At 38.3% G+C, this 27,068-nt stretch overlaps 1 protein-coding gene across 1 annotated transcript; it reads right to left on the bottom strand.

Annotated features, from left to right (window-relative positions):
- Positions 1 to 583: 583 nt before the first annotated feature.
- On the bottom strand, positions 584 to 24,838 carry HELLS (helicase, lymphoid specific). The gene is made up of 21 exons (XM_026055802.1): positions 24,812 to 24,838; positions 23,683 to 23,805; positions 22,277 to 22,336; positions 21,791 to 21,827; positions 21,634 to 21,698; positions 21,121 to 21,162; positions 20,034 to 20,258; positions 18,371 to 18,553; positions 17,959 to 18,102; positions 16,621 to 16,817; positions 15,808 to 15,904; positions 14,705 to 14,866; positions 14,048 to 14,190; positions 11,606 to 11,744; positions 10,004 to 10,087; positions 9,766 to 9,885; positions 7,566 to 7,682; positions 6,462 to 6,621; positions 3,120 to 3,216; positions 2,830 to 2,906; positions 584 to 1,126 (listed from the first exon to the last, which is right to left on the bottom strand). The coding sequence occupies exons 1-21, from the start codon at positions 24,836 to 24,838 to the stop codon at positions 1,029 to 1,031; spliced, it is 2,397 nt and encodes a 798-aa protein (XP_025911587.1). The 3' UTR covers positions 584 to 1,028.
- Positions 24,839 to 27,068: the final 2,230 nt, after the last annotated feature.

The following is a 27,068-nucleotide window of genomic DNA, read 5'->3' as shown; positions in this document are numbered from 1 at the left end:
TTAACCTTCATGACATTTCACAAACTAGAATCCAGAGCACAGAAGCTAACTGATGCCTCAGCTGGCCATTACAGGCTGCAATTAAGTTATATCCCTCACCTGCCTTATTATCCACTTCCTCAGAGGAATAGTGAAGACTTCCTCCCCTCCATCTCCATGTTGCTCATGGTATAAAACCAGGCTTCCTGCCGATTTGGCTTTTGCATCCTTATACATCTCTTCTGCCCCACTGGAGTCTCAAACCCTCCACTCAGATGTGTCTTTCACACATCCTCACAGACCATCTCCATTTGCCCCTGCCAGTACCCTTAGCTCCCACCACACGCTTTAAACGGAGATCACCGGTTATCTGCAAACTGGCACCTCAGCTGCRGGAGGCCAGCCAATACAGAACAAACCTGTAAACTTCCCTACTGMAGATATTAGCTCATCTCCTCTTCCCAGCTGCCTGTTTTGTCAAATGTGTTTGAGATGGGCTAACATGTTAAATGAGCAGAGGAAGGGTGTCTAATGGACACAATAAAAGCTTCATTTATTTAGGAAGCTATGCTAAAAAACAAACCAACCAACCCACACCCTTAGGACAAACAAGACATTTATTTATCAAAATAATTTGCAGAAGTTAAAACAGAAGCTACACAAGTGGCTGTAACAAAGGCACATGTTCTTTCCCTTCCAAAAAAAACCATAATTGACATCTTAAAAAAAAAAAAAAAAAAAAGCATTTTAGGACTTCCACAGGAAGATTTTACACAAATTTGGCAGTTTCTACCACTGATCACAAAAGCTAGCTGAAAATGTGAAACATGCTCATTTCCTTAATTCTTTATCAGAAGCTAAAGCTACAAACATGAAATTATCACACAAGTTACATTGTAGAACATGTTAAAATTCACTGGAAGAACACGAAGGATTTGAACAAGGCCTAAAGAAAGTCAGTATAAAGGATCGGTATGTATAAATGATATCTCTGTAAGATCTGATGTCAGACATATGTTTGTCCTGTAAGACTACAGGCTATTTGCACATTAAAATACACATTCTGCATTGGAATCTGACGATTCTTCTAGGACCTTGAAGACACCCATTTTTTCCTTTCTAACTGTTTCAGAAGTTTTCATTTGATCTAGGATAAAAGATAATGATGAACAGTAATAGACGATCATCTGCAACCTTTCTGTTCAAGTACAGCAATGCAGAGAGAAAAGTTCATCTGGCAGGGGGAGGGAACATATTTTTGTTTCAACTGGATTTGAAAAGCAAGTTCCTTGTTTAAAAATCATATTGCTCATTTATAAACAGTCAGCAACTAAAAATTTGTGCTTGGAAGTTATTTCTCAGTTGCATACTTTAAACAAACAAAAATCCCACAGCCAACACCTCTGACTAGATCTGAATGGAGATAAGCAGCTTTAAGTCCGCCTGTACCAATTTTGTCTTCCTCAGAAAACAATGCAGTAAGCCTACAGAGTGAAGTCATTGGGGAAAACCCCCCCCCCACAAGATTATAGCCCTGCTAGCTATGTTTTTTTTTTTTTTTCCCCCAAAAATTAGAAGGTCTGCATCTTGTTTGCCAAGCATTTGCAATCACTATGTTGCCATCACAGTGAACATAAAGCTAAAAAAAAGTATTGTCCTTCTGTCAAATTTAATTACGGTTTACAGGGGTAGGAGGTGGCATTTTGATTTCTAAAGCATTCACTGCAGCTAGCTGTAGTAAGTATTCAGGATATAATGTTAGACTAATATCTTTCTTTTCCTTTTTTTACAAGTTTTAATACACTGATTCTGCTTACTGTAACTAAGAATATGAATAAACAACCATTATAAAATGGGGTGCACACTAATACACAAGGTAAATGGCACCTTTTCCAATCTGAAAGGACAAATCAGGTTGTTTTAGAGACTTATGCAAGTTGTTTCAGACTGAACTTGTAAAGACAGATGTGGATCATATTAAATCAGTGCATCAAGAACCATTCTTGAGCAATAGTCAGWTAACTGAAAGAAGAGCTTTCATAAAACCATTTCCTTAGATAATCTAGGAGAAATTTTCAAGTACAAAGCTATTCTTTTCTCCTAAAGCAAACTATACATATCACAACTGTTTAAGGCTAGCTTTGACTTTCACTTGAAATTCTTTATTCTTCATCTATGCTTTTACATTTATCCATCCTAAAGATGCTGAAGGAAACAAAGCATACCAAGTCTAATGTTTAGAGGAACTGGACAAGAATTTTCTCCTTTTTCAGAGAAGTTAACACTCTTATAATACCTTGTCCTGATCAAGAATGAGAATTTATGTAAGCAGGCAACCTAAAATATGTTCTATATTTGATCCACTGACACAAGCCATAACAACTCTGAAAAGCTTCATTTTTTCCAAAAAGTGTTACTATACTACATTTCAAGATGAAATAATTCTGGAAGTATCAAAATATGTTTTTAAACAAACAAGTTTGCTGAAATAAATCCTCTTATTAGGATAATTTCTGTTTTTGCCAATTACAGCAACATCTAAAGAAAGCTGCTTTGCAGAACAGCTCCTAATCTATGCTCTTCATTCACACAAGCACACACGACATATGAATGTGGTTTTCTGGAATTCTTTTCAGTTTTATTATTTCCTCTTTGGCAGATCCAATTGGAAATGCCAGCAAACAGACCAAAGGGTCTTTGTATATACCATATAGCTGCAGGGAAGTGAAGCTATGACAGTTTTCTACATATAAAGACCTCTAATGACTCTAAAGGCTCTAATAAAGAAAGTCTATTTATAAACAGGATTTAACTATCAAAGAGAAAAATTGGATGAAAACTGTAACTTACCAATAAGATCACTTCTATCCAAGAGTAATTCTAGATCTTTATCACTGATTACTTTTTCTTTAGATCCTTTAACCTCTCTGTTGAAGAAAAAATAATCTCTTAATACAGATAAAAGCCTGTAATATTGCACAAAAGTCAGTTTTCTGCATAGCAGAATCCCCAGGACATTCTTTCCACTATTAAGATCCACCTACAACTTTGTAAGACAAGAGAGCCATCTTTTTGATAGTTATTTGCAAGCTGAAAGTTATAAATTTATGGTTTTAAGAAAAATGTGAAAATCTGCGTACCTCTCATAGTCTCTGGATTTCAGTAATTCTATTAATTCCTGAGGGTCCAGGCAGCTCTTTGATTGTGCTAGACCAGATTTGCCACCTTTAAACTGATCTGCAGGTGGGGGGGGAAGTATACAGAGGCAGAAACATTAATAAACACTGTATATCAACACAACAATGCTGGATGCACAGAGAAATAATCTATTCTTGCACATCCAAACTAACTCATTTAACTAACATTACATTTCACTGTTTTAGCCCTCAGCTAAACACAACTTAAGTTTTTAGGCTAAATAGTTAAAAGAAAACCCAAATGCATGAAGAGTTTACATGCAGGCCTTCCACTTTTCTAGCCGTAGTATGCAGAGGAACTGATTGAAACACCAATTCGACATGCACACGTGCACACACAGAGCAGAAAAGCCATTAGTTCTACTTACAGTAAAAACATTGCAAATAAAGTTAGATGGTGGATGTTGGAGTTTGCTCCCTTTATAATGTAAGCTGGTTGAAACAAAGTAAGCAGCATTAACCATTACAAGATAGGAAATATGGGAAAGATACGTTGTTTCTTTGTAGAGCATACCTCAGTTTAATAGTTAGACAGACATGACTTAACACATCCAACATGGGCTGGTTTCTTCATGAAACCATGCTAACACCCATCTACACACAAATCTGGATGTCTGCCCAAATATCCAAGAAATAATAYGAGATTATTACCTAACTAAAGATGAACACAAACAAAGCCAAACTCAGCCATGCATATCTCAAGGAGACAGGCAAGTCTTAAGAGTGTCCTGTGCTCAGACTCTGCTAAGCTGCTTCTGTTTTTATTAACACATGAAACCATTTTATTAGTGGGTTTTCACCATGCCCTTTCCTCACACTTTTGTTCTTTTTTATCTTGGTTTCAAACTCCCTCCCTACCCCCACCCCATCTCCCTCAAAAGACGATAGTTGTTTCTCTGCGAAGTGCAAACCAGAGGCAAGTTCCAGAGGGGTTTGGGATACAGGAGTCTCCTCTCCATTAACACCTCCTGCTGTGACCCACAGGGTCCAGGTCATGTCATGCGTTACTAGTGATACAGCCCCTCCCTTACTCACTGGGATTACTTTTCAGAGTTTCACAAACTGTATGGCACTGAATTAGTGCTGTGTACATCTTGGGTTGTAATAATGATGACACCAAGAGAAAAATACTAAAGACCCTATGAACATTTACCAATGTAGAGAGAAGTTTACATGCATCATTTCATCTTAGTCTGACATCGATTAATTTAACTAGAGCCATGCTGGTTCTCATAGTTTCCCAGGCAAACTTCTTTAATAAAATAGAAAGAAAAGACAGAAGGAGAAACTTGGTGCTCAGGCCCCCAAATCAAACTGTTTTGCAACAAATTTCAGCTCCTAAGTATTTCTGCTGTACCTGCCCTGTAATGGTTAGACACCACTGAAAGGCCTAATTTAGGCACATAAGCTTTGTGATATCCCTTCCTCATTCACTCCTCCAAATTTTTTGTACTTTTTAGATATTAAAGATTACAGGACCCATTACATCACCTTTACAGAGTTACACAGTAGACCCAAGGGCTCCTGGAGGGGAACCTCTACTTAGGCTGTAGGACTTGGATGATTCATCAGTAGTTAGCAAGAAAAATATTCAACTTATAGCAAAACTGAAGGCCTGACCCTTGCCATTTAGCTTCCTTTCTGTATACTGACTAGCTCTAGTTCCCATTAGGTCAGTCATCTATTGTTTGAGCCCATCCTGTTTTTTGTGCTGATCTTTCCACTTTAGTTTTATCTTCAAATTGGATCTTAATCAAATTCATATAAAATAAATGTTTCTCCTACTTAAAATAGTAATTAAAGCTGCTAGGAAAAAAAATCAGATTAATTTCTTGGCAGTCACACCAAGATGGCAGTGTCAAACAGATTACAAAGAAAAGGTTAGAACTAGGATAAAAGAAGAAAAGATTAGCCAACATCATTCAAAAAGAGAAGCAACCCACAGTTTAAAYTCATGAAATAGTGCACTGTCCAGCAGCCAGAGTAACAGGTGTGGCTTTTTGCTCCCTTTATGCCCTCAAAATGCATAGGTTTTTTTTTTTTTTTAATATGTATATTTTGGGAAGTTCCTAAATTGCTTAACATTTAATATAAGGATAATTACTGTCAGAGGCCTATACCAAATTTCTAGAATTGCTGTATTTTTAAAGTGAGCTTAGTATTTGCAAAATGCTACAGTGAACTAATGTTTGAATATGGCAAACAGAACAAGCTATAGAAGCAGAGCAGAACTTCCTATAGCACCCAACCAATAGAAATTTACCCCAAAAAAGAAGCTTCAATGCTATCATTTTCTTAGACTTTAAGTATGCCCAGCTAGATAATCAATAATGCAACAAGAACCACCATTGTGCTGCATGCAAAATAAAAGACTATTGTTCAGTTCAGCACTGGTTAGTTAATGGCCCAACAAGGACTTTTTTTTTTTTTTTTTTTTTTAAACTGTGGCTATCACAGAGTACTCAAACTCAAAAGGACAGATGCAGGCAGAATGCTGCAATTTTGTGCAGCAATTCCACAACATTAGGATTTGCCATGTGGACCAAGTTCAGTAGAAACCTCCAGAAACTAACTTTCAGTAGTCTCTACTCATTTTACCAATTTTAGTAGGCATGCTCTCTACTCGAGCAAGTTTGCCAGTGTAACTGGAAAGCTCATCTCCAAACTTCACATCATGAAACACAACTCTAAATGCTATTGGTTAGGCATATTGCTTCAAATGAAGAATGGTGATAAAACATGTTACTGCTAGCAGTTTAGTATATCTGATTTTCCCTTTATCTTCTGGTTCACTTCATTTGATTAAAAATAATAATAAAAAAAATAATCAAGTCAGACTTGTCATCTACCTCCAGCCTAGACATTTTCCTTCTTGGAAGTCTAAAAACATTTGGGTTGAACAAATTATCACCTTGCTGACAGGCTGCCAAAGAGCCCAGAGTTCTATCCTCTTACGGCCTGCTTTCACTATCCCCCCCCCGGTTGGCTCACTGTGCCATCACCCCTTTTTTTCTGCCTACTAGTAAGAAATAGCCATAACATGCTGATCCCAGAAATACTACGAGCGCTCTTCCTTCATTTCCTGAAGAAGTGATCTGTAACATGTTAAAGAATGCACTTAGGAAGGTGATACTATATAGCCACTTGTTGGAGAGATAAAGCTATTTGCATTTAAGAAGAAATACTAAAGAGTCTCAAACAGAGCAGTAAGTTCTCTCTTTCTGGATTTAAAGAAGAAATAGTTTTTTTTTTTATACAGGAAGTCATAAACAGAAAAATACTAACTTTTGTGTATAATCAGCTTCTCTAGCTTCCTCTTGGCAGCAGCTCTCTCCACAATCTTCTGGTCAATAGTATTTGCTGTCACAAGACGATATACAACCACTGGCTTTGTCTGGCCAATTCTGTGACATCTGTCTTGGGCCTGCAAGTCTGACTGGGGGTTCTGAGTAGATTAAAAAAAGTTAATAATGCAGCTAACTTGGTTTCTTTAAAAACTGTACCACAGGGAGCATTTTTAATCAGTGAGCTCTGGAGGTCAGACGGAGCTGAAGCAAATAGCAGGGAAGCTATGGTACAGCTCAGCTCCACAGCTACTTGCATTTAAACTAGCCCATGCTGAGCTCTACTGCTGTAGCTACACAGTTGGGGTAACCCGACTAGCTTGGCTGCTTTGGCACTATATGATGTAGTTTAATAGATGGACATCTTCTGCATTAAAAATTTATCTGAGGTTGTTAGCTTTTTTTGTAGGACGATAGGAAATGGATTAAAAATCTTTCTTTCCAGTGCCATTCTTGAAGTTCCTTTGGCTTTCCTGAAGGTAAATACAGTTGTGCAGATCAGCAGAGCTGTATATTAAAAGAAAGTGAAGAGGCATACGTCCTCTGACATTTTCCTCCATACCTCTTTTCTTCCCAGCCTTCCCCACACTTGCAAGAGCAGCAGGATCCTAGCTAGTTAAAACATGGATGGCAACTCACAGGAAGAGATTCAAAGCCCTGGTGCTAAGAACCCAGCTGTTGGAATTGGAGAACTTGAAGAGTACCAGCAGCTTTCAAACTTCTTAATAAAATGAAAGAAGGAAATGCATCTCCAGAAGTAACAGAAAACCCCTCCTGCTTTTGGTATAATTCAGAGGACAAACAAGTTGGCCTTGCAAAGCACCTTTAGCTTTGTTTTGGATAAGCTCGGACATTTTCACCCTGGGCTGTATAGTTAATATAAAGCCTGTTTGCATACACAGCTTATATTGTCGTCATGTAACATTTCATTAGAGTATATTACAGAAGTGGTCTATACCATAATGGGTTACTAAATGATTATCAAGAGCAGCAATAGAGAAAGCATTTCATGACAAGCGTCATGAGGTAAACACTATCAACATACCCAGTCACTATCGTAGATGATAACTGTATCTGCAGCAGTTAGGTTAATGCCCAAGCCTCCAGCTCTTGTACTCACTAAGAATATGAAGACTTCAGGGTCAGTATTAAACTGATGCATCTGGAAGAGAATTTATCTATTACAAAACAGCAGGCAGATCAAACAGAACGTAGCAAATGTTTTATTTAAAAAGGAACAAAAAAATTTGTGTTTAAAGTTTAAAAAGAAGAAAACAAATACAATGTAAAACATGCTGTCAGAGGTCAAATTAAAGCTTTAAGAAACATTGCATGCATCTGTGACAGGACAAAACCATGAAGTGAAGCAACTGTATTTTCTCATCTGATGATTCTGGTCAATGAACTGTCCAGAGAGGAGACTACTACAATGACATGTGGTCCAAATCACATGGATCTCCACATAATCTACCATTCAATGACATTTTCTTCTCCAAAGCGAGCACAGTCCAAGCTGGCAGAGCCTTAATACACATCCACTTCTTGACACAAGCAGCAATCTTAAAAAACAGCAGCCAACCTGACTATTACTTCCAGCCACACTGCATACCTCCTCCTCTTACATGAAAACCTGGGAGTAACTTTCTGGCCTCCTGCTCACCATCTAAGTTGGCCTTCACTGCAAGATGCTCCCAACTGTCAGCACAGTTCCTACCAGGTCTACAATACCAGTTAAGTCCTAGCTTGCTTTGACCACCCTCATGCTGTCAGAAAATTGGAAGACTACAGTAATTTTCAGGATTTTGACCACAGCAATAAGAGAAACCATCACCCCACTGCCAGCCTGAAGCAGCTACCCAAGTGCTCTGCAAACCTCAACTCCTCTGGGCTTTCCTGGACACTAGCATCTCCACCACTGACAGCAGGTCATGAAGCTGGGAAGAGCCTTGCTGAACTTAGGCTGCTGATCTGGAAAAGTTCTCTCAACCAGCACCCATACCATGCTATGGTAAATATGGAAGCAGGGGACAGAGGAAAAGAAACAAATTAGGCAGCTAGTGCTATCCCCTTGAAAGCTTGCTGCATTTATCCCTTACCCCCATAGTTTGCTGGAGGTACACTTCAGTTACTGTGCAGTGGACTTTTTTTTTGGGGGGGGGGGGGTAATAAATACATTAACACTGTTAGGGCCTGGATGTTCTGTCTATACTCTTTACTATTTCTTTGCATAGATCAGCATTTAATAAAATTCTAGCATCCTTTTGAGCCACTTGCTCATGCAGCTGAAATGAAGAGGGAAACTGCAACCTAACAGGCAAAAAAATTATGTTTAATATGGATAATTTGATGAACTGTTAAAAGCCACAGGGGACAAAGACAGCCCTAGTTTACCTGCTTCCTCATAAAAGGTATCATGTGCAATTTGTAACCAAAGAACAAATCAGGGCAACGCCTCACAATTTACAAGATAGGCATGTTTGCATGCAAGTGCTTGTTACTGTTCCTGCATCTGGTATAGGCTTGGACACATTGCACCTTTAAATTTCTCATGTATCCCTTGGGCCTGCTGTGCTTACTAAGAATCTTTCTAGTTGCGTGCATGATGAATCTGCCTGCACTGAGGTTTCCTCCTCTGCCAAAACAATCTCTCTAGCTTCAAAGCACTTCACAGGCTGCAAAAGCTGACACGCAAGTGAGTTGAAGGACAGCACTGCATTACTCCTCTGAAGCATCTTTTGCTGGACACATGTGATTGCTTCAAACTATAACAAGCATGCAAGAACAAAGGACTATATCAGACCAAATCCATGTGCTCTGTTGGGCTAGAATTACAGGTGTCCTAATAGGTACACAAGACTATTTCCTAGAAAGTCTACTCTATTTGGCATTAGACTTGCAGTACGCTCCCACAGATGTTAGCATCACATCCTGGATTCTGGAAACAATACAGGCAGGAGCAAAACAGGGATTAGCATCTGTTACAATCTGGATATTATGCATGTCACATCTGGGCCACAGAGTGTGTGAGCAGCCATTATTCAAGGCAGACCGCAAGATGTTGGTTAGTAACACACTTCACTACCTCAGTATTTTTGAGCAGTAGACATTAAAGAAGCAGCAAGGATGTCAGTCAACATACATGGCTTTTGCATGTTAAGGACTAAATGCTGTGTAAAATTGGACCCTAAAGTCACAGGAACAGGCAGAAATTTTACTAAACTCAAAGGGCATGTGCATCTACTTACATTTTCTTCTCTCTCCGAGTAGGACATAGAGCCATCTAATCGACTAAATTTGAAGTCTCGCAGATAGCAGTAATCCATCAAAATGTCCAACATCATAGTCATTTGTGAGAATAACAAGACCTACAAGACCAGGAAGATTCCTTAGCACCATTTTTTGATCATGAGAGAACTATTCCTCCCCTCCAAAACAAAACAACCAAACAAAAAACCCCACCCCACTACCCACACATAAATTTACCTTATGACCTCTCTTTTTAAGTTCTGGAAGCATCCGGTCCAAGAGCAGAAACTTGCCTGAATTCTTTACTAGATCTTCATCAACCTTAGGAGAATGCGGCAGGGGAGAAAAGGGCAGGTTGTATATTAGAGGGAAGGACTCAGAGGTTTTCATTACTCAGATGCATCAACAAAAGCTGGCTGAAAGCATTTTGCAGAAACAAGCTGTACCATCTTTTTAACTAAAAGCTGTAACACTGGAAGCAACATTTGTTTTAGCAAAATAAGTTGAATCAGTTTAATCAAGATGAAATTAAATCAAACCCATCATTTTATATGACCAAATCTTTTAAAAAAATTAGTTTTCATGTCATTTCTGAAAGGAGAAATCTTGATGATTTTTATTTTTTTGACAATGGAACAGCACAGCTGTTTCCTTCCCAGCTTCTAACGGTGGTAACTAATGCACAAGGTTTCCACCTGCTGGAATAAATAGCATTAGCTGAACAAGATACACAACAGCCAAGGGGCAAAAATTGACAGAGCAAGCTCTTAATCTTCTACCTCAGACCCCTCTCTTATTAAAGACAATTTCTTACACCTAATTTTTGCTGCAGGCTAAGAGCAGGGATGCAGAAACTCTTTGTGTCTGAGCCCTAAGCAAGCCACCTCACTAATTTCTAAGCTCCTGCACATGGTGTCAATTGTCAAGCAACCAGTATTTTATATACATTATCTAATCTCACCTCCTCATCCAGATTGAGTTATCTGCCTTTAAAAAAAAAAAAAAAAAACACCTCACTGATTTTCTATTGAAAAACTTTGACAGTTTGCTCCTGACTGCAGCTGAACTGGTTGTTGCTCACTGAACAGGAAACATGACTACATGGGTCTGCAAAGCTACATTTAGAATGAGCAAGCACCTTTAACTTCTCCTTAAACAATTTTAATTAGTTTATCAAAAAAAAAAACAAACCCAAACTCAGTTAAGTCTTAAAGCTCTCATAAACAGCAACGATTCTTTCAATCTGAATTGCTTCATAGTTTGCCATATTGCTAATTGCTCTGTGTAGATGAAGCTACCAACTGGCCCCAACTGGCCCTTGTGATATGTGATATACTTATTCTGCATTTCCCTTTTGAGGGGGAGACAAGATCCTGTGTCCTCTGAGCTGACCATTTTGTTGTACATATCTGCCCTGGAACACATTACACATATCAGCTATCGCCCTACCTCCTGCACTGTGTACAGTCTAAGTCATGAACAGTTCACCAAGGTCAACATTTTGGTTTTGAAACCTTGCCTTTGTGAGTAGAACTTAGGGCAAACCCTAAAACAGCTCTTGAATCAGCTTGAATCAATAGTCTTGCTTCGAGCAGACAAGTGCCTACATAATGACAAACAGTATCACTAGTGCAAAGGCTACAAGTACACAGAGTCTGAACTGCCCCCTGCAACTGCTGCTGTACAAAGCTTCAAATAATGATTCAATCACACTGCTGGAATTCAATTAAGAAGCCTGTCCCGAATACACTGACAAGGTAATTCTTCACTGCTATCAGCTCGGTCTATTACTTCTAATGCCTAGAGTAATTCTTCTGGTAATGCTTTAAAAATACATACCTTGAATTGCTGTGTAGCAGGGTCCAGTGGGTATTCAATAAGATAGGGGTGATTACAGCATTTCCTCAGTAACATCATAATGTTCTGCAGTTTAAGATTCACCTCTGAATCCATGGGAATGCTCACTTCTACCACTGGCCTTGAAAAGACATGTCATCTTATTAGTACAGAAAGACATCACTTATCTGCTACAGATACTGCAAAAAGAAAATTAAAAAAAAAAAAAAAATCAAGCAACAAACTCATGTGGAGTGCCAAGTTCCCTCAAAATCCTTCACAGTTAGCAAGGCTGTTATCAGYCCAACAAGAAGAGTTTTTCATGATTGGTTTAAAATACAAAAGGGTAGCAAGTAGTAAGCAGAAGTCAAAAAAACACTTGTGCAATTCATCTAGCAAAAAAAGGAACAGAAGCAAATCCCCTCTACCAACAAATAGTTAGAGTTCCTGCAGAACAACGCATAAACTACTCCAAAAATCAGCTCTCTGCCTATCCTGAAGGCCTTAAAGAAGTCAGGAATAATCAAATCCCTTAAGTCCCAATGCCCAGTGGGGACTTGCACCTACATTACAATTAAACACAAGCCATTACTGTCACCTGACGTCCTAGTCTAGGACAGTCTTAAAAGGAGCCAGTACCAAGTACACTCTCTAACAGCTCTGGTTTCAGGGCCTAACACTAGCATTAAAAATACTCAAAGGTCCCTATTAAATAACTGCATATTAGTGAATAACCAAAAATGATTTTCTCCTGTCACAACCAAACCTCATGCAATCCAGAAACAAACATTTCCTCTAGTCCTGATCCTCAAGATTAATTACATAGTCCCTGACCCAAGAGAACCACAGTCCTAAGACTTCAGTCCTTATCACTAGAAGCCACTCATTCTCACCTTAAGGGTCCTGCCCAGCCCAGCTGTTCGTGTAGCTGCCCAGGCCCTCCAGCCCTGAAACCAACCCTTACTCTACCAGTGACCAGAAATTACGCCACAGCTACAAAGAGGAGATTAGCCATCGCAAAAAACTTTTCAGCTCCAGCACAAACTCTGGTTCTTGAAACAAAACTTTTCTCTAAACTTTAACCTTAATCAATAGTAAGGCATCCCCTAACCAGGAGCAGCCACAGTTTTCACTGGTCCCATTTTAGTCACATGTACAGTCTGCAGGATTCTGCAACAAATGCAGCTCTTTAGCTCTTCCACATCTAAGCACTGTCTGCAACTTAAGGGATCCATGCATGCATGCCATTAAAGTAACACCAGCATATATTCCGTTATCAGTTCTTGTAGAGAACACGGGACTAAAAAAACCCAAGCAAGATAAATACATTTCTTCAACCCTGAAGCTTAATCCCAATCCCAGTTTTTCTTATGCCCAAAGGACTTCCAACCAATTTAGAGCCAAAAAACAGACTACATACAAGAGCCTACATGAACATGTCTCTTCAGGTCCCTCAGTCCTGAATCGCAAACACTGATCTTAATCTCCAGCAAGCGGACCAATACCTGTCACCAAACTAACAACAACCTTGCTGACCATTTGGGTTCCAGGCCTCAGTCTAGGCCTACTTTTCCCGCCACCCCCTGCCTCAAAACTCAGCAAGGAAACTACTTTTGTCTCTCCTCCAGTCTCGAGCCCAAACTTTGCTTCAAGTGTTCCTGAGGTACTCCCCCAAAACTTAAGAGTTAACTGTAATTAGCACACCAGCATTATTCCTTGTACTGTCTTCTGAGTCAATGAAACATATAGCCATGAGCATAACCAACTGTTAGAGACAAAAGGCTTACCTGAACCCTGCTAAGCTTGCAATATCTAGCAACTAGAGCTATTAAGCTCTTCAGCTCCTTGTCCTCACTGTTAACCCTATCCAGGACCTAAGATATTACCAAGAATTTCAATTACCAAACTACTAAGACAAAGCAGTTCTTCCCCCGCTGGCACCCAACACCATCTTAGACCTTCAGGCTTTGGTGGAACCATTAATAAGCAGTGTTCTTCAGTGCTTAATGTCCCAAAACCCCATCAGGATTACTTTTCGCACTGGCACAGTTTAGTTACATAAGGTTTAGCAATTATACTATGACCATGGGACCTACTTAAGACCATGACTAAAACCATCTCTTGGGAAAAGGGACCTGAGAGCCAATTTTAATGCTGGATCCTGCAAAGGCCACAGGCCTAGGAGATCTGTAGCAAGTAGAATCAAGTGTCATCTTATTAGTTCCATCATTGTTAATGAGGCAGCAAGTTACGGTACAAGCTAATCATTGCTATCACAAAATAGCAAATTTTAGGGAAAAGCAAAGCAGCAAAGCATAAAGCCACAAGAATAGCACACTGTAAAATGCCTGTCATTCTTGATAAATTCTGATAAGCAAAGTTCTGGAAGCAAGTTGAAAGAAAAGGGACATATTCAGTATTTGAAAAAATTATCTTTTAGGGCACCTCTCTCTTTCCACTTCTTCTTGCATTTTGCTGATCAATTTTTCCAAGTCATCAGGTGAACCATTATGTACTTCACAATAATCAACCTGTTTTCGACTGCGGCGTTTTGGTCGGCCTGTAGGACTCAATTCAACTACTTCTTCCTGCAGGAAATGATAACATTGCTATCAGCAGCAGATAGTTTCAAATGAAATGCCTACTCTGATCCAAGAATTCTCAATACTGCAAAGAGGTCTCAGTGACATGCACTGTCCAATACTTAGATTCAGTAGTTGTAAATTTAGCTATGTAGAAGAAGTGGCCCACAACCTAAACATCCACAGCTACAGAATTTGAAAGCTTCTGCTTGATTTTTGAGAGCTGCATGAGTACTTTACTGATGTTTTACCAGAAACTGTCACTCCATTGAAAATTGTCTTTTTTCCCCCTAACCTAAGGCTAGCCAGGAAGAAGCTGTTCACACTTGCATATTACCTAGTTCTGTGTGCACTGAGGTCAGTCACAATAATCACCACTGAAGTAATTAACAAAAGGATTAGACCCAAAATTTAAGCAAATAGTGGTTTTGGTTACACCAGCAATGAAACAATGCCTATGTATTTTTGCTCACAAACCATTAATAGCAAGTACATTTCTAACATTTGTTTCAATAGATACCTCATTATTCCCAAGCAGTTTCCTAATGGTGCGGTTTACAATGGCGGTATAGAAAGTTTCTTGCTTCTTTGCCAGTGGTGCATATACCACAACTTCTCGTTTAGGAGGAACCTCAAGAGCAACATCAGATTTCAGTCTTCTCAGTAAGAAAGGTGTCAGAATCTGAAACGTTGAATGTGTGTTATAATGACTCAAAGCTTTTGACAGGGCTAGTTTCAGAGCAACAAAAGGGTCTACGGATACATGCTATTTTGACAATTTAGTCTAAAGTATTTAGTCTTCAGAGTTCCATATTTCATTTTTTAATATGGACTCATACTCAAAAGGTTTTACATATATATTGGTAATAGATATGTTCCAACAACCCATCCACTGACATTTTAAAGATATTTTGAAGTCTTTATTAAAGGTGCAGCAGTTACTACATGACAGACTTTTCAAATCACTTTCATTAAAGTAATTTTATTTTTATGAAATAGCTCCATTTTGCTTGCTACATTTCTTAAATCATGTTGTTGCAAGGGTAGGCCTTGACAAAGTCTTAACTGCAACAAAGAACAAATTTTTGTCAACAGTTATGTCTATGAGATATAATTTCTATCTTCCACCATCAGCTTAAGGTGGGAAAACAATAGTTCTCTAAGCACTGACTTTTTCCTTAGCCCCCCCCCCAAAAAAATTTTTAGTAATAATTTGATTTTGCTTTTGAAAATAGGCAAATTATACAACTAGTTTTTCACAAGGTTTTATGTCCAACACGTCAAAGTTACCTAACTTCCCTCAAAGTTACCTTTCAACAAGATAAATATACCAATTTAGTCTCTTGGCAAAAAGAAACAAGCAACTGCAATTAAGTTTGACTAATCTCAGCTCAGTTCCAAGAACAAAAATGAGTCATTACCAAAGAGGTATGTCGTTCTTTTCAGCATCTGCATATGCTGTAAAGATTGAACAAAGCCCCAAGGCTAAGGAAATCCAAAAGTGCTACAATAAAAGCCTTAGACCCAGAAGTCAGCTCCACAAACAAGATCTCAGCATGGTCTATAATAATGGCTAATGTTAGAAACAAATCATGAAAAACAATACAAAGAGTAAGGGAAAACCTGATGCAGCATATGCAAGATGTTTTGCTCCCTTTCTTTAGCAATAATGTCTTCGGCAGTTTCTGTAATGCTGGTAATATCAAACCAGGATTCAAAGCTATAAAAACAGAGTAAGAAAGAAAAAAGGAATAGCTTACTTTATAGCTATTATTCTTTGTGACTTAAGTATCCTATCCTTCTCTTATCCTGTGATTTAAAAAACAAAAACAACAACAACAAAAAAAACACTAGTGCGCATCATATCTGCTCTTCACTCTCYATGCATAAGATGTTTCTGAAATATATCTGTCTATGCAGAGGCCAAGATTTTAAACTGATCAGTAAAACTACAAGTATTAATTGGAATATTCATAAGCTCCATTGTATTCATTATAACCTATACTGTTTTCCAAATATAGACTGAATTCAAAACTGTTTTGACCCTAGTCTTCCACCTGGCCTCCAGTTACTGCTTCAGAAAAGCATAGGTCTCCCATGGGTCCTGTCTGTTAGCCTCACGCAGATGTCTCCAGTACCTTACAGAATCTCAAACAGCACTAGGCACTTATGATTGGACAGCCACATCCTCCCTCAATGCTTAGGGTTAGCTCAGAGTTAAGTTTTCACTATCCAAGCGTGGAGCTGACACTTCCTTTCTGAAGCAACCACAAGTGTGAAGAGGGGAAAACACAGTGCCTCTACCACAAAAACCATACCAAGTTACAGCCATACAATAAACAATTCTTTAAGTGCTAATACAGGTTTAATACTTAAAGAATCACAATGCCCAAAGAGAACAAAGGGAATAGCTTTTGCCAACAGATTGTGACCTACCTTTTCAAATCATCAAACACATCTGGCAACAGGAAGTTAAGCAACGACCATAGCTCTGCCAAGTTGTTTTGCAGGGGAGTACCAGTCAAAAGGAGTTTATTGTCCGCATTAAATCGTTTTAGTTCTCTGATAAGACGGCAGTTCATATTTTTAATCCTGTGACCTTCATCCACTATCAGATACTTCCAGAAGCAGTGCTGCAAAATATAGGATATTTCAAGAAATCTTATCTTTACTCCATCAAAATATGCACCAGATGAGCAGCACCAATGATTAAGACTGTCTGATACTTCTCATTAAAAAGATTCTATTTAGTGTTGTTTCTCTTTGCCAGACTAGAATAGATTAATCCAAATACTTAATACCATACATTTGCTTGGTGGTGAATGAATTTAGGAAGTTGAGGTGATTATGGTAGTCACTTTGTTGTCCAGATAAAAATGCATTTTATGACATGGAGATGGGTTTTGCATAAAAGTTAGCATGTGAATATTCAGTTAGTATCTCACATACACACATGCCCAAGGAATAAATTAAGGTTGCACAGACCTTTCACTGACAATTAACATGTTTCAGGATTTCCCTATCAACTACTCAGTGTTCCTTAACAGCATTCTTGCATTATTTTGCAGCTTACACTCTACAAAAATACTCGCAGATGTATGGGTTTGAAACTTATATCAAAATGTAAACAAGAAAAGGCACTGCATCAGCAATTCTGCTTCTTTGGTAGTCAGTAAATGCTGTACAAAAAAAAAAAAAAAAAATCTCTCCTCACTGAAACAACCACTCCAATGTTAACCAAGATATTTATACACTAAGTACAACTTTTACTCCAAAATAACCCCCCAAAACAATCCCCCCCCCCAAAAAAAAACCAAAACAGGTTTTGTTCTACCTACTGGTAGTCAGTGAATGCAAAAAAAAAAAAAAAAAATCTCTCCTCACTGAAACAACCACTCCAATGTTAACCAAGATATTTATACACTAAGTACAACTTTTACTCCAAAATAACCCCCCAAAACAATCCCCCCCCCAAAAAAAAAACCAAACAGGTTTTGTTCTACCTACTGGGAGGCAGTGAAAAGAAAATATGTGCTGTAATTATCTGTTTACTTCACTTTTTGGATGAAGTGTTCTATTTTAAGAACTTCTTAAGCATAAAAATCTAGAGCCACTGCTACCAAGGAAACAGCACAGAAAAAGTAAATGCCAATGCAAGTGCTGCAGTATCACACTGGATAGGCAGCAAGCAGTTTTACTGCATTCAGAAGCATTGCTATTAACAATGATGAGGCTTTCCACCTGTCACAGGATTTTTCAGGAGAACTTAGGTACCTGTAGGGCATTTCTGTCTCGCATGGCTATTTCAAATGAGGTAATGACCACAGGATGAATTTGCAGTGATCCTTGACGCCCGTGAATTTTACGAACCAGTTTACGACGCTCYTGTTGAGCTCCATGATACAGCATTAATGGAATCTAAAAGAAATGAGATTTAGAAGTCAGGTCAATTAAGCTCATGCAAAGCTGTAAAACTAAACAGATGATAGGAGAGAGAGTTAATTTACTTACAAGAAGATTGTAAATAGACAGCAAGTCAAGGCATAGTTTGTAGTAATGACATAAATAACAACAACTAAAATGATGTTCGATATAGAAAAAAATTTCAAGGCAAAGAGTTAGAGCAAGAATTAAATAATTTGCTCTTTTAGACTCAAGGAAGAAAAGAAGAGCCTTAACTTTTTACCTCTGGAGTAAATCTTTTGAATTCAGACATCCAGTTTGGAAGAGTAGACAGGGGACCACATACTAAGAAGGGACCAGGGACTCCTCGCTCCACCATCAGTGCTATTGTTGCAATGCATTGGATTGTCTTCCCCAGACCCATTTCATCAGCTAAAATGCCATTGATACCATTTTCCCAAAGCATCTGGACACACAGAGAAATATATGTAAACATATGTACACATATAAACATATGTAAACAATATGTAAACAATAGACACCTGTGGCAACTTTGTCTAACAGGCACATTTTAACTTAAATGAGAAAGATTTCTCCATAGCCAAAATAAATATAAGCATCTTGTTAAACACAAGACATTCATACGTAGGTGTATGTGCTTCTAGCCAGTTAAGTATTTGACTAGGAAGCAAAAGTGAGAACAGTATCAAAGGGAAATATAAGAATTAGCACTATATCAAAAAGCACTTCAACAGCAAGTACAGTTCATAGTATCCAAATTTTAGCTTGTCCCAGCTCTGAAGAATTCCCCTTACTTTCCTCCCAAACCAACCAAGTTATTGTGTTTGTGATGTTTCAGTTACATCTATCCAAGTAGCTTCTGTTGGCACAGCTACTTTATCAGAGAAAAAAGGTGCAATTTCTGACCAACACAGCCAGCTGCTCTGGCAAAAGATCTTTGCACAGACACTGCCGATTCTGACAAGTACCAGAGAAACATCTCACAACAGAACAGAATGGAAGACAACAGTGCTCTTTGGCTACTCAACCTACTAATCATAGATAAGGATCTTATACTTCAGGGACCAGCTAAGGAACCAGTTTGTCCCCGCAAAACAGACCTACTCTCTTCCCTAGGCATTTCCCAGTAACAAAATGCCAGAGTGAGTGAGTTTAGGCTCATCTCACAAGTGAATGCTACTAAACCTGGTAAAACAGGATATATTCACTTGTGGGGAGAAGAAAAAAAGGGGGGAGGGGGAGACATGGAATTGGTACCAGAATGTAAGTTAGCTTTTTTGGCTCCTACGATTGAGGAAAGCTGTTTCAATTTGGCTTGAAAGCAAAGACAGGAACAAATTAAATACATAAATGGGCATTTTTTAAATGTCAAATTTCTTTAGCTTTTGCTTTCAAATGCTAAAGATAAAACATTTTAAAAAACACTGTATTGATATCACTAGCCACAGATTCCAAGAGGCAATGGAAAAGTTTCATCCATGTCAGACTTGCAAGGTAGCAAGTCTTTAAACATGTATGGTGCTAGATATTCAAATCTTCAAGAGAGGAAAATAGTAAGACTCAAAATAAGTATGCACAGACCTAGGGCTTTCAGAAAGTTCTTGTAAGGAAGGGCTGAAAAGACAGTTGAGTTGAACAAGAAAACAGATGGAGAGAGGGAAGATAGAGAGCACCAACCAATAAGTCTAAAGAAAACCTTTAAAAAAAAATGAAATATCCTCCCCACCCTGTAACTTTGCATCTGCTGCTTGACAATTTTGTTTCATAATACCCAATTCTTATATTATGAGAAATCATGAAGAACTGTCTGTTCCTTCTTCACCTCCTCTGTACTAGCTATGAACAGATTCCTAGTGGTTCCTCCTCTCCATTTCTCTGTCTCCGGTCAGTGACTGGGATTAAACTTTCAATCTATTGCTCCATACCCTGAGCCACTCCATGCCTTCCACTTGGTACCATCTCATGACACCTCCAGTAAAAATCTTTGGCTGCTGAAAAGGCACTGGCTGTCCATTAAATTTCCGTACTGGATCGAGGAATTGCTTGGCACTGTGTCGTACAGCTTGACACAATCTATCCTTAATGACACTATTTGAGTCTCCATTTTTTTGTAAGTCCTCTGGACACAGGCTGTCAGAAGGGCTTTCATCCTATAGAAGAAAGTTCAAAGAATATGACAAGTAACATACATTTCAAAGCTCAGCTAAGACACATTTCTGTAAGGTGCTCCAGAGGTACGTGTTGCACTTTTGGCAAATTTGCAGCAGTCATTTACTGTGCAATGAAGTACGCCAGCCCCGACCCAAAGACTTTTTTGAACGACTGTCAACTCAAGAGCACAATTTCTTTTCAGGAATGACACTGCTGTACAGCAAATGTCAACGTGCAAAATTTCAATGCCTTATGTATAATCTTTACCCCTTTGGAACTGAAGAAGAGCGATAGTTACCGAAGTGATTATGCTTATGATCTTCTACCAATAAAAGCAAACAGACTTAAAACCTGGCATACAAAGGTTGGCATTTAACACTGATACTTCTATTCTGTAAGYGTATTCTAGAGTGTTAGAAAGTAGCTCATACTGTGTGCTTGCAGTTCTTAAGTTACAGCACAAAAAAGAAGCTACCACCTTTTATTCACTGTGTTTGAATGCTTAAAAGAGGGTACATCTTAAGTAAGGTCCCATAAACTAACACAAACTTTTTACTTTTTCTTAGTAAACTGCTACTTCCTTTATTTTCCAAACTACGTATGTTCCGTAAAGTACAATCCACTCTAAACCAGTTAAAAACAAACAAAAGAGAGTTTTACTTGAGATACCTGAAAATAAATATTTAAGTGCACTTGCATCACTTTTTTGCAACTTCTAATTCAGGATTTCAATATCTAGCAGAGAGCTGTTCATTTACAGGAAAAGTTTAAAGATATGCTATTAAGTATAAAAAAGTATAAAAAGCCTTTCCTTCCTTATGGCTTAACACATTTAAGCTGCAATAACATGTGCCAACATACCTGATTTTCCACTTTACTTTTTTTTGCCACTGATAAGATTTCCTGAAAACAAAGAGAAAAAAAAGCATACTTATGTGATTTTCAACCTTAAAGGCTATTACAATTTGCACTTCAGGAGAACCTTGAAGTTCTAATTGAAAAATTTGGACATACTTTAAGTGACTTTCCATACAACATCATTAATCAGACAAGTGACTCTAAGCAAAGGCCACACATCAGCAAACATACTCCATTTACAAAGACTATCTTCTGGAGATGTATTGTCTTCAGAGCTTGCCCTCCCAAATACTTAAAAAAAAAAAAAAAAAAAAAAAAAAGAAAACAACCTTGTAAGACCTGTAGGATTCAATTTTTTATGTAGATCTTTGTTGAAAGACATACATATGATCTCCTACAACCACATATGAAAATTTACTGCTCCAAGAAATGCAGATGTGTCAACAGTGAACCATCTCACCAGTTAAAATTGGTGTTACAAAAATCCAAACAAGCCCATTTACAGTTATGGCCTACCTCTTTGGACATAATTTCTGAGATGTTATATGTTCCATCGTCTCTCCCTCTCTTCTTTTTTGCAGCTGTAGGATAACATTCAAGATTATACAGCACATCAAATGTTAAGAAAACTAAAAACAACAGTACTGACAAAAAGCAAATCTTAATACATTACCTGATTTCTCTTCTTTGCTATCAGCTGGATTCTGACCCTGGAAAATAAATATAAGAAAAGGTTCATCATCTTACACAGCTCTAAATAGCATGACATAGATGGAAGGAAGATGCAATTAGGCTCAGGTTATCTTTGAAACCTTTTCGAAACACTTTTACAATTAAACAGTTTATAAAATTATAGCGAAAAGAGTTCCTACTTCTAAACCAAAAAAGCCCTCACAATGAATGCAAAGCATTTTCTTGAATCAAAATAGGTCAGAAAAAGTCTCCTTAAAAAGACAGCCAAGTTATATGACTTTTTAAGCCCTTCTAAAGAGTCTTATTATGGTTAAAAATAAATATAGTACACAGATCTGTAAGCCAAAAGACTGGAGAATTTCAACTTGTTTAGTTTACCTACCTTGACCAGATGATCAGAATGGACATGGTTAATTTGTCAGACTTATTTAGAAAGAGTTTTCATGAAAAGGCTAGTTAATCTTACCTTGGCAGATTTTAACAACATCTCTCTCTTTTTTTCTAACTTCTCTTTCCTTTTCTGCTCCTAAAAAACCACACACATTTCTTATCTTTAAGGAACACCCACAAGAGAACTCTCCATTACAGAAATGATAACAGACAGATTACATTGCTAATGTAGAGTTGTGCATACTCTATGGACTTGATTTGTTTTTGCAATCCCACTAAAAGCCTTCACTCTGACATTGTTTAAAATCACAAAGCAAGACTTGGGCAAAGAGAGTATAATTCCTCTGAATTACTCGTCAGTGAATACTTTAAACACTCTCAGAGAAATACATTAATTCAGAAAAGACTCCAGCAAAAAATATTCCCAATAGCACACTACTTAAGAACATATTTATTGCAGTTAAGTTTTGCATGTATGCAACTCCCATTTAATTTCTACATGTTACTGCTTGTGTTTTGCTTAGAAGAGAAAGCAATTTAAGTAGTCTACAATGCCTTTAAGGAAGAAGCGTCTTCGTGTCTTGAAGAATCTAAGACTTTAATTGCATCTACTATATTTACTTGTTGAAAGCAACAGTATCTTGGAAAAACAACAACAACAAAACCCAGATCTTGGTATTTATCAGATGGAGCAATAAAAGACTTGATATCAAAATAGGCACTCTATCAATGCAGTAATCATGAATTTGAGCTGATACTTAAAACTTGAAAAATACTTCGGAAAAAAGTTCCCGTGGTCTGTCAATGTCACTTTCCTGATAACATGGACTTGAATCTCTTCCTGAGATTGCTTGTCTCCCTCTTAAGCTCAAACTCTTACAGCTTGCTCATATAGGAACAGTTAAGAAAGTAAAGGTTAAGTTAAGTGTGAACTCAGCAGCTCATGGATTAAAAAAGAAAAACACATCAAATCATTTTACAAAAGCTCTTATTTGGGAGCATCATGGCCTCAGATCACAGTAACTTAGTAAGTTGTTTGAGAGAGTCCTACATTATCATCCTGAAGACAAGCCTCATCCTCAGCTTTTGGTAATAAGCACAACAGGCTGCACCACTCCTATTTGCTAAATCTTGCCTTCTTCTATTGCTCCTCCAGATTTTCTATTTTCTTTAAACTTTGTTTCTTATTTGAAGCATTTTTACTTCAAGCCAAAAGAAGAACTGTAAACCTATCAGTGCCATCTTTACGTTGTGAATTTTCAATTAGAAGTCATGCTTATAGGACATATAAGACAAATTATGAATATTAGGTAAAGCACCACTGCACTCCCAGGCAGGACCTTCAGTAGACTACGTTATTGTTGTGAGCCCACGAGAATTTTTAATTCAATTCAGACAACTGGATGGCAAAAACCAAACAAACAGAGGCAACAGAGCTATACCTATCTCAAGAATTCCCACTGCAGACAAGAACACACCTACCTCCAATTGCTGCTGTTCCATTTTGGTAAGCAGGAACTTGGAATAGATGTTACTTTTCTCAAGCAAGTGTTGAAGCCTCTTGTAACGCATTTCACTTGACTCTCTGTCCCAAGAAGTGCGGGCCTGGCCAGCAGGAAAAGATATTAAGTATCTATAGATGCTTCAATGTTAATACTTTTAAAATAATAAAAGGATCTTCTACATGATAACTACAATTGTCTCTCACATACACAAGCATTCCCCTTCCAGTCACTATATACTAATGATTTGTGGGTATAACGACCCATACATATCTCTGAAGCACTGTGAGGTGAAGGCAACTTGGGGCTGGATTCACTTACATATGTAAAACAGCAGCTCTGCTATTTAACTGCTTCCAGTGCTGTAGTGCAAGGGATTCAAAGGCTCAAGGTATCTAAACTCAGATTTATAGATTCAGATTAAAAAGTGATTTAAGTTTATCTGGAGCCTGCAAAATTAAGAAGAAAGAAACCTACCTAGCAATTTCAGTACACAGTTTCCAAAGTATTACAAAAGACAAAAGTTTCCAAAGTACTACAAAGAGACAGCTCCATCTTTTCATCACAACTTTTCATCATGGGCAGGTCATTTAGACAACTACAAAAGTCATTATGACTAATTTACAGTGGTCAACTCAACTCCCAATATGAAAACAGAAGTTTCTGCTTGCTTTGCTTACAAAAAACCACACATACGCCTGGATGAATGCTGTTATCTTTTATAAAAAAGTAACATCTGTATTAGAATCATAGTAAAACTGCAATTAAGGGTTTGCAAATTACTCTTTAAAACTCAAATCATGACTTCCCAAAACATAAAATAGCATTCACCCTCTAGCAAAAAGCGTTGCCTGCTAGACTGCGATATTAGACAAGTGAAAAGGGGTAAATTAGCATCTCCAAGAGAAACCCCAGAAAAGCAAGATGCAGAGCTTTACAAGATGCTTATCTGTGCCACTGCTTTTAGAAGAAACACTGGGGGAAGGGCACAYTGAGACAGAAAGGCAAGAGAATTTTCTCAAGCTAAATAGAGGGGGGGGAAAAGGGATATTAGCTGAATAGTGACATAGAAAAGGAGAAAACTTGCTTCTCTCTCCCAGAAAACACACCTTTATTTTCACAAAATGGTAGGTCATCCCTACTAAATAGCAGGAGCTGCCTTAGCTATCTGCATATTCTTTTAGGAGGGGAAGTTCTATTCCCAAAAGTTCTTTGTGGATTAGATTGTGTCCTTGTGATTCTCCACAATGTTTTTATTTGTTTGTGCTCTCCTTGTTTCAGTTTTCTTCCTTCAGAGGCAAAGTACCTGAGCTCAGGAAGACCAATCTCTTCTCGTAAAGCCAAGAGAATCTAATTAAGATTAAGCCACTTCATTCAGCTAATTGCCATCGCTCACGTTTTGCTATCGCTCACATTTTGCTACACTGAAACACAGCTCTCTTCCAATAATTAGTCAGTCAGAAGGATTTTTCTCTTGACTGAGAAAACTCCAAGAGAGAAACGGGAAAAACCTCAAAAACAGTTTAAATTCCTACAGTTTCTCCAGAGTAGACATCCACCTTGTCCTTTGACTCAACCTCCAATCATTTTTTTCTCCATTATATAAAGTAGGCCAAAAATTTGTCATTCTTCTTTTCTTTTCAGTTTACATTCTCGTATACTTGCATAGTGGTATTCTGCCTCCAGCCCACAGAAAGGACAAGTGATCTCTTTGTCAAATTACAGTACAAATCACATGGCAGGGGGTTCACAGAAGTGACAAGCAGAAAAAAACCCAGAAGCTTCAAGAACATGCACAGCTCCTTGATGCCAGCAGCCTGGGTTTAGTGACATGAGTAAGCTCCCCTGGGCTGACTGGTTCCCGAGTGCACAGAGAAGGCATGGTAGAAGCACACAGGACAACAGAGCAATGCCCCTGATGGAGGGGAGCTCTGTGGATACTGAAGAAATGGGAAGAACACATAAGAAAAAATGGAACAGCTCTGTCACATCATAGCATTGTTACAGAAGTGGATGGTTGTAAAAGAAATTAAATTCTAAGTCCCTTTCTCTGTACTTCCTGTAGGATGACACAGATCTGCTCTAAAGCAGGACTTTCCTCCCTACCCTCTGAAAGCATTTTCTTCAGATTTCTCATTAGGAGTCAGATCAAGGAATATTTAAGGAGAAGTTCAAATAGGCTCTATYAAGAGCTACTGATTGCAAGAAGCAACACTGTGAGACTTTTGGGAGAATAAAATATTATTTTCTAACTGCAGTATTGAAAAATGCTGCAGCATAAAGGTATACCTTATCAATTAGTTCAATTGCTATCTCTTGTGCCTTCAGAATGTTTCTAATTTTAACATGTCATTCTCCTGTGGGCTGAATAAAAAGCTACTGATTTAACAGGGAAAAGGGAGAAATGAGAGATAGCATTCTGAAAGACAGAGGAAAAAAACTGATTTCTCAAGTGTTTTGATTAACAGCATTAGTTGTTTAGAAATCAATTTCCCAAAAAGCATTTAAGATGAGAGGTCCTTCATACTTATATTTCCTTATGCCTGAAATATAAAACCTTATGTTTCAAGTATCCTGACACCTTGACAGTTTGTTTCAGCAAAATGAGTTTATCACAAATATCTAGAAGCATCAGGTTTTCACGCACTCTTGCCACAACAGAATCTCTGTGAATGTTTTCAAATATTGGTATTAAGCAGGGAGAAGTGGAACATTACAATGATCATGTTTGTGTTAGGGCTGTATGATTTCCTTAAGGGAGTTTACAAAACCTTTTTATTTCCTGCAACATAAGCAAGCAGTAGGCAAGCCCAGCATCAGCTCTCAGGATGATCACACGCAAGTTTGCTCTGGTGGCAATCAATGCCCATTTAAGCAGCTCCTGCTCTCCCCCACTTAGTTGTGCCTGTACAACCGCTTGTAGGGATGAGCAGGAGACTGGACCAGGAAACCGCCTGGGTAGCAGTCATACTTTCTGGCGAGGCTTTCTATGCCAGATCACTTCCTTGATGCAGTTCAGCTTAGGCCTGGAAACACCATTACAAAAAGAACGAACAACTAGTGGCAACAGTTGCTTAACCCGTGTCTGCTACCAGAAGAAACACAGAACTGGGCTTGTTTCTGGAAGGGACAAGCGGCATTTGTGGAAGCGTCACGAAGGACTCTACGAAGGACTCTAACAGGGGCTGTTCGTTTGTTTGTTTCTTAATAAAATAAGCAGCACGGAGAGGAAAAGAGAAATTATGAACACACGCAGAAAACACGACCAAACCAGCCCCCTATTTTTAGTATTTCAGATGAAAAATTCAGAGTCCGGCAGCAGCCCCTTCCCGGGGCGCAGAGCAACGGCAACGGCAACGGCAACGG

The sequence above is a fragment of the Apteryx rowi genome, unplaced genomic scaffold (assembly GCF_003343035.1).
Source record: "Apteryx rowi isolate R43461 unplaced genomic scaffold, aptRow1 scaffold_126, whole genome shotgun sequence".
NCBI classification, from domain to species: Eukaryota; Metazoa; Chordata; class Aves; order Apterygiformes; family Apterygidae; genus Apteryx; species Apteryx rowi.
This window is presented reverse-complemented; position numbering and strand designations above follow the sequence as displayed.